Source organism: Marmota flaviventris, chromosome X (assembly GCF_047511675.1).
Source record: "Marmota flaviventris isolate mMarFla1 chromosome X, mMarFla1.hap1, whole genome shotgun sequence".
Classification (NCBI taxonomy): Eukaryota; Metazoa; Chordata; class Mammalia; order Rodentia; family Sciuridae; genus Marmota; species Marmota flaviventris.
Window position 1 is genome coordinate 46161320 of NC_092518.1, and position 9175 is coordinate 46170494.

Consider the following 9175-nt stretch of genomic DNA (forward strand, 5'->3'; position numbering starts at 1 on the left):
AGTAACATATCAACATCCTGTCTCTTAAAATAGTAAATAAAATAAAATAGGCTTCTAAATACCACTCATGACTAACCCTCATTCACAGTAATTTACCAATTTAACAAGTTCTTTTATTTTATTTGTGGTGCTGGGAATAGAACCCAGGGACATGCACATGATAGATCATCAATCTACCATGGAGTTACATCCCAAGTCCTTTAGAAAGAACAATAGGTCAAAGTTTTCCACTAATGCATAAAAATCAACTTATGGAAACCATAAATTATGACAAAGTATTGAAATGCAGGTGTTTATAGCCAAATCCTGAAATCAAAGAGTTTTTAACATTCTCACAAAGTTAAATATTGGAAGTAAAATCTCTATCGTAGGTCAATATATGCTAAAATAAATAGATGTGAGTTGAAAAGAATTGTTACCCAAGTTCAAATATTCACAACGGGAGAAGGGGGATGCCTGTATAGGATGGTATTAAACCTATTGTTGAACTGAGTGCAGTGGTGTGGCTCTGGAGTCTGAGACAGGAAGACCAAGAGCTCAAAGTCAGCCTCAGCAATCCCGAGGCCCTAAGCAACTCATTGAGACACTGTCTCTAAATAAAATACAAAATAGGTGGGGATGTGGCTTAGTAGTCCAGTATCCCAGAGTTCCCAGTACCACCCCCCCAAAAAAAAACTATTGTTGAGCCAGCGAGGTAGCAACTACTTATCAGCATGGGGGAGGCTCTGGGTTCAATCCCAAACACCAAAAAGCAAAACAATGAAATCAAGTTTATTATTGAGCTATGAATACAAAATTAAAATTTAAAAAGCTGATATGGTGGTTTGCACCAACAATCCCAGGTACTTTCCTGAAGCAGAAGGATCTCCAATTCAAGGACAGCCTGGGCAACTTAGGGAGACTCCATCTCAAAATAAATTTTTTTTAAAAAAAATCTCCTGGTGACATAGCTCAGTGGTAGAGTACTTGCCTAATAGGTATGAAGTATCAGGCCCTGTGTTCAATTCCCAGCACCACAAAAATAAAAATAAAATTTAAAAGTAAATAGAACAAAATAAAATTAAATAAATAAAAAATTTGAAAAGAGCTGCATGATACTAGTGAAGAAGAAGCAAGAGACAGTATGAATACAATAAAACAGTTTACATATTTTAATAATGTTAATAGAAAATACATATCAAATTGATAAAAGGACATATCAATTGTATGTGTGTGTAAAATCACACATACACACACACACATATATATATATATACACACAGAAATTTTGAGAAAAAATCTAGAATTTAAAGATTTAAATTGCTCACTGCAGTTTTTCCATAAAATTATTTATAGAATAAGATTTCATAGACGAATGAGAAATTATACATTATAAACTGCATAGTACTCAAGAAAGTAATTAAAAACTGATGTCCCAGCCAGGTGCAGTGGCACATACCCACAGTTCCTCAAGAGGTGGAGGTAGGAGGATCATAAGTTCAAGGCCAGCCTCAGCAACTTAGTGAGGCCCTTACAAACACAGCAAGACCCTGTCTCAAAAGAAAAATAAAAAGGGCTTGGGGGGGTGGGGGCTGGAGCTATAGCTCAGTGGCAGAGCACTTGCCTAGCACATGTAAGGCACTGGATTTGATCCTCAGCAGCACCACATAAAAATAAATAAATAATGTAAAAGTATTCTGTCCATTTACAACAACAACAAAAAAATGTTTTAAAGGGCTGGGGGTATGGCTCATTGATAAAGAGCCTCTGGATTCAATCCCTAGTACCAAAAAAATAAATAAAAATAAAAAATAAAAAGGACTAGGAATGTAGCTCAGTGGTAAATCACCCCAAAGTATCAAAAAAAATAGTCTCTTATCCTCCTGGGATTCAAAATAAACTAGTTTTCCTTAATTCTAAATATGCAGAAAATGAAGCATATCCAAAATCTAAGTTAATAAATTCACTAATTCTGACATTTCTTTCAGAATAGAAAACTGAAATTGTCATTCTCTGTATAAATAAAAATGTAGTTTATATCCAGGGATGGTGGTGCACCCTTGTAAACCTAGCAACTCAGTAGGCTGACGCAGGAGGATCACAAATTCCAGACCAGCCTCAGCAACTTAGTGAGACCTTGTCTCAAAATTAAAAACAAAAAGGGCTGGGGATATAGCTCCATGGTAGAGTGTCCCTGGGTTCAATCCCCAGTACACAGGGAAAAATGTACTTTATTTACTTTATATAGATTTGCTCCACACAGAGATTCCCCATACTGGTTGTATATCCTATCAGTTGGGAATTTTTTAAATAAATTCCTGGGACCCATCATCTAGAGATTTCAATTTGAAAAGTGTAAAGTGAAGCCAGGAATTATTATATTTGATAAAATATAACTCTTATGTTAGTGTATTAAGGGAATTTCAATATGGTTCAGCAAGTTCTTGGGATTGGTTCTATATTTCAGTGCTTTTCAAACTCGACTTGCTCCATATACAAATCACCTGCAGGTGTTATGCAGAGACAGATTCTGATTCAGTAGGTCTGAGATGGGTCCTGGGCCTTAGCAGTTCCAACAAGCTCCCAGGTGATGTCCATCTATACTATAGGCATAGGGATGCTTTCCCCCACCACCACTATTACTCTTTTTTTTTTTTTTTTTTTTTTTTTTTGGCAGTGCTGGGGCTTGAACCCAGGGGCCTCACGCACACTAGGAAAGTACTCTACCACTAAGCTGAGGATAACACTTTGCGTAGTAAGATCTCATGGGCTATTTGAACATTTCCACAGGTGAATGATAATAGACATTCCCCTAGGCAATTTCTACCACTGGAATATTTTTTCAAGTTTTACCTAAACATCCATTAACACAGCTAGAATATATAATTTATAAAATACTTGATCTTTAGGTACTCTACTACCAAGTGAATGGAAATTATCCGTCCCATGTACAGAGAGAGTACCACTAAAAGGTGAGTGCTACTGATATAATAGAGATGAAATATAAATGTACATAATTTTCAATAATATATTGAAGGATATTCATCATAGCCATGGTAATCTTAGTGAAATATTGGAAAAAACACTACATATCTAATAGAGAACTAATTAAATAATGTAAATGAAACTTACAATGAAATCCTAAGCATCTATTAGAAATACTTATGTGTGTTTCTCATGGTGGCACACACTTACAATTTCAGTAAATTGGGAGGGTAAGGCTGGAGAATTGCAAGTTCAAAGCCAGCCTCAGCAATTTAATGAGACCCTATCTCAAAAGAAGGGAGACAGTGCTAGAGATGAGGCTCGGTGGCAGAGTACTTGCCCAGCATGCATGAACTCTGGATTCAATCCCCAGTACCGTAAAAAAAAAATAGTTATCTAAAGGTACACATACTAATAATGAAAAGATGTTCAAGGTAAGTAAAAATAAAGATTACAGAACCTTATGAAAAGATATATATATAATGAAAAATGCTTAAAACATACTCAATACTCAGAGTGGGATGAAGCTTAGTGGTAGAGCACTTGCCTAATTTATGAGAAATCCTGTGCCTGCATTTGATCCCAAACACTGGGGGGCAGGGGAAGCAGCAGCTTAGTAGATGGTTTAGTTCCAGCTACTTGGGAGGTTGAGACAGGAGGATCACATGAGGCCAGGAGATCAAGGTCACCCCTAGGCAACACAGAGAGACCCTGTCTCAAAGAAAAAATTTTAAAAGAGTTTCCTAGAAATCCAAGTACCTGGACAAAGTTCTAACTTATCTGATGGCAACCTACAACAAATTCAGAATAGATAGAATCATGGTGCTTTAATACATACAAAACCACAGAGACCATTAGAATTTGAACAAAAACCTACCTATACTTAGTGATTGATTTTATCTTAATTTTAAGCATCTCAGGCAAACACTGATTATTTCTCATGAACTGATTGAGGTCACAAAGGTTCTACATTTATCTGAAACTTTTTTTCAGTGTTGGGATTAAACCAAGGGCCTCGTGTACAAATGTTTTACCACTGAGTTACAATGCCAGCCAGCCCTGTCTGAAATTACTCTCATTATAACCTCCTTTATGATGTTGTCCCCTCCACCCATTTAGTCTTTCACTAGTTAATAGTGCCACATAAACATTTATCATCGAGCCAAATATCTAGGTAATTTAATAATTTTTCCATTGCTTTCATTTCTCCCCTTAAAACACTTTTCAGCTGATTAACATAAACAGAATCTGGTGATTATCTCACTGCAGTAAACTCAAAGGCTTGGGGAATGTGTATCAACAGATGTCCTCAAAGAATCAAGAAAGCCAGGCACAGAGGCACATATCCATAATCCCCAGCAACTTGGGAGGCTGAAACAAAAGGATCCCAAGTTCCAGGCCAGCCTGGGCAATGTAATGAGACCCTGTCTTAAAATGAAAAATAGAATGGCTCAGTGGTACAGTGGCCCTGGATTCAATCCCTAATACCACAAGAAAAAAAAATCAGGAAAAACCTTTTCTGCTATGAAAAGCACATGAACTGTCCCATTTTGTTAAGAAAGAGAGAAAGGCTAGATATCACAATGAACATATTTCAATCATACTCAAGTATTTAGTACAATGGTCAACCAATAAGGCAAATATTTACTAAAAGTTTTCAAAAGGAGATATTAACAAGAATTTCAGCAATTTCCTAAGGATAAAAAATAAAGATAACTTTACCCAAAAAAGCCATCACAGACATTTTCTTTTTTAAACGACAGGAGGGGATGATAGTATATCCCAGTGCCCCAGCATCACAAAAAAATTAAATTAAATTAAAAACAGATGGGAAGGCTGGGGATGTGGCTCAGTAGTTAAGCACCCCTGAGTTCAATCCCTGGTACCAAAAAAAAAAAAACACAGGGGAGCTGGGTGTGGTGGTGCATGTCTATAATCCAAGTAACTTGGGAAGCTGCAGCAGGAGGATCACAAGTTCAAGTCCAGCATCAGCAACTTAGTGGGGCCCTAAGTAACTTAGCAAGACCCTATCTCAAAATATAAAAAATAAAAAGAACTGGGCATGTAGCATAATGGTTAAGTGTCCATGAGTTCAATTCAAATACCAATTAATTAATTAATTAATTTTAAAAACAGAGGGGAAATAATAGGAGAAAAAGTCTGGCATGAGCTCCTAGAAAGATCTAGGAAACAAACATACTTTCTGATCAGTGAAGGACAAACCCTTCATTTTTTAAAATCCATGATATATTTCAATTTGGATCACTCAGAAGGTCAGGCCAGATAAAACTGGAATTTATTAAAACCAAGAAGAGTATATACCTACCTGCAGCTCACACCAAGCAACTTCAACCCATGTTTCAGTGTCCAGTCCTTTATATACTGTTTTAAATGCTCCTCTTCCCAGCTCTATGTCAAACTTCAGGAACCTGCCACTAGGAGAAGTTGCAACAGCCTTCATTTCTGCTTCTTCTTCTATTTCCTTTTCATTTTTCTCCTTCAAACAATCTTTTGAGGATTCCAATGTTGCCTTTGAACATTGTTCATATTTGACTTCTTGTCCACCTCTTAGCACATTTGTAGGAAGCTTATCTACTCGAGGAATATTTGTTGCAGCCTTTATTCTCTCATCTTTGGGGGAAGATTCGGCAACTTTGTCTTCTTCTGTCATCTCAACGCTCTTACGGAAAAATCTCTTTCTTTCTATGGTTTCCCCAGTAGCAGAAAAGGTACTGTTTTTTTCCTTTAGTTTAGCTTCTACTGTCAAAGTTGCGGCAACTTGAGGAACCCTGGTTTCGAAGGAAACTCCATCAGGTTTCTCAGAATCTTCCGTGCTGGCTGGCTCCCCTGAATCAGTGGCCATTGTAACTAGGTTGGCACTAAAATCTTTCCTGTTCAACTCTTCTGTCCAGTTACATCTCAGGTATCAGAATTATCAGAATGGACTTCCTTTTATGTGGTCATATATTTCCATAGCAACCTGAAGGGGGAAAAGGATATTTTTAAACATCCCACAAAGGAAATCATTAAGGAGAAAACAATCACCTGATTTTAATCCCTTTATTCTTAACAAGTTTATTCTTTTTTTCTGTCTAACCTTAGCAACCAATAGCCTCCAGGGACTCTTCTCTTGTTTACCAGGGTAGCCCACAGTGCCTAGCAGACCACTTTGTGTAGCTCAACCTATCTTCATTTTACATGAATATTGGTTAGTTCTTAGCCCTATATATCTATTCAGCAAATTCAAAACAAGTGTCCAAACCCCGAGTTAAATAACAGATGTAGATACACAACATCAAATTTACCATTTAACATGCTTAAGTGTGTAAGTAAGTAGAATTTATTAATTCACAACATTCAGAATGGTGTGCAATCATCATTTCTATCCATTCCCAAAACTTTTTCATCATCCCCAAGTGAAACTCTGTACCTTTTAAACCAAACTTCCCTATCCAACTGGGTACAGTGGTATGCACCTGTAATCCCAGCTACCTGAGAGGCTGAGGCAGGACAATAGCAATTTCCAAATCAACCTGGACAACTCAGTGAGACCCTAACTCAAAATAAAACAAAAAGGACTGAGGATATAGCTCAGAGGTAGAACACCCCAGGTTCAGTCACCAGTACCACAAAAACAAAATTTCTTTTTCTCCAGTGCAGGGATTAAACCAAGGGCCGTGCATTAAACATTGCAAATTCCTTAACACTGAAATACATCCCCAGCCCAACACTGTAGTTTTCAGTAAGATAAAAAAGATGTTCCCTACATATTATATGGGTCAATGAAAAAAAAAAAACAAATTTATGCAAGTTTCCAAATACACAAATAATCTCTTGTAATTCCAGCTACTCAGGAAGCTAAGGCAGGAGGATTGCAAGTTCGAGGCTAGCCTGGGAATGCCTCAAAATAAATCTTTTGGAAAAGGGCTGGGAATGTAGCCCAGCAGTAGAGCACTTGCCTATCATTTGCAAGGCCCTGGCTTCCATCTCAAGGACCATGAAAACCAGAAAAACAAATACATAAATAATACTTACTGAATTATGGAATTATGAACTTTTTTCTGCCTTTTTACATTTTCTAAAACTTCCTCCAATTAATATGTGAAAATACGCAGAACATAAAAGGGAAGAAAAGTATTCCAAGTGAATGGTCAAAACACCAAAAAAGAGCTGGAGATGAAGCTTGGTAGTAAAGTGTTTGCCTAGCATGCATGAGGCCCTACGTTCAATCCCCAGCTCCACAAAAATAAATAAATAAATAAATAGTACAACACACACACACACACAAACAAATAGTCCCCATTCTTACTACAATTATGTAACACAGAGTAGTGCCTTTACAACTATTACTGTCATATAACTTGAAAGTCACAATTTATCATAAAGATTTATTAAGAATTACACCAAACTCGGGGCTGGGGTTGTGGCTCAGCAGTAAAGCGCTCACCTAGCACGTATGAGGCCCTGGGTTCGATCCTCAGCACCACATATAAATAAATGAATAAAGGTATTGTGTCCAACTACAACTAAAAAATAAATATTAAAAATGAATTACACCAAACTTAACCTTAGATGGAGTTTATCTTAAAATATTTAAATAAAAAAATTAAAAAAGGAATTACACCAAACCAAAAGTAACAAGAACAATCAATTTTGAAAAACTAAAGAGAAAAACCTGAACTACAACAAAAAAACAGAGAAATACCCTAAATTATTCTATACATTCAACTCATTTCCTGTCAAAATTCCAGCTGGTTTCTCTGCAGAAAATATCAAGTTAATTATAAAATACATAAAGAGTTTCAAGGGACCCATAATAGCCAAAGCCATAACAATCTTGAAAAAGAACAAAGTTGGAGGACTCATACTTCCTGATTTAAAAACAAGCCAGGTGGGTGGCACACACCTGTAATCCCAGCAACTCAGGAGGCTGAGGCAGGAGGATAGCAAGGTCAAAGCCAGCCTTGGCAATTTAGCAAGTCCATAAGAAACTCAGTGAGACCCTGTCACAAAATTTAAAAAATTAAAAAATCTAGAGATGTGGCTCAGTGGTTAAGCGCCCCTGGATTCAATCCCTGAACTGCCCCCCATCCCTACTACAAAGCTATAATATTAATAAAGCATAGTGGCATAAGGATACATGTAAAGAATTCAGAAATAAACCCATGTGTTTGTGGTCAACTGATTTTTAACAAGGGTGCCAAGTAAACTCATTGGGGAGAGGCAATAACAATTGGTGCTGAGAAAACTGGATATCCATATGAAAAATATGAAGTTGGACTTTCTAGAAGGTTTCCTAGAAAAGATCCCTGAGCTGAATCTCAAAGGAAGAAAATTAACTGATCCTGGCAAAGGGAAGATCAAAAACAAAACCATGAAACGGCATGGAATAAGTACATGACTGGTACCATGAGCAGTTACTGGCATATTAGAAGCAGGCAGCTGAGGACAGAGAGGCAGATAGTCACTAAGGACATTTTTATCCATATGATGTAAAATAAGGAGACCAATTAAAAAGCTACTGCAATAATCCAGGAAGGAAATTATGAGGCTTGAATGAAAATAGTGGCAGAAGAGATACATTCAAGATACATTAAGGAAGTACTAAATGCAAGATTTACTACTTGGATGAATATGGCTGCAAGGGAAAATGAAGTCTTATGAAAACTCCCAGAAATTTTGTCAACCAGATGGTGGCACTACTAGGATATATCTATGTTAATACCAGAATTGAACTAAAGACTCATAAAATACTCCAGAATGTTATGTTGTCAAATCAATATACTTCCAATGTCACTTACTGCCTGCAAGAAAAAAAAAATTGCCTAGAAAAGCCTTACTTGGGTGATTTTTTTTAACATTTTATTTGTTTTAATTTTTTTCTTGTGGTAATGGGTATTGAACACATGGGCATTCTACCACTGGGATACATCCACACCCTTTTTTTGCTTTTATTAAGTCAGAGTCTCAATAAATTGCCTATGCTGGCCTCAAACTTAGAACCTCTTACCTCAGCCTCCAGAGTAACTGGGATTACAGGTGTGTGCCACTGTGAAATAATTTTTGACTAAGAAAAAAACCTGCAAGAGTATACAAAGAATCCAGTATACCTTTCACCCAAATTCCCTAAATGTTAACATTTTAGGTAAGATATTTTTAAGTAAGCATAATGATAGTTATTCACTTCACTTAGCTAAAGGTCAATTATCCA

The 9175-nt window shown here is 36.7% G+C and overlaps 1 protein-coding gene across 2 annotated transcripts in view; it reads right to left on the reverse strand.

The window, feature by feature from the left end:
• Positions 1 to 5827, reverse strand: part of Wnk3 (WNK lysine deficient protein kinase 3) — a 152732-nt gene extending 146905 nt beyond the window's left edge. For both annotated transcript variants that reach the window (XM_071606048.1, XM_071606047.1), the window contains exon 1: positions 5291 to 5827. In XM_071606048.1, the coding sequence (XP_071462149.1) occupies positions 5291 to 5827 (537 nt within the window). The remainder of the gene's footprint in view (positions 1 to 5290) is intronic.
• Positions 5828 to 9175: the final 3348 nt, after the last annotated feature.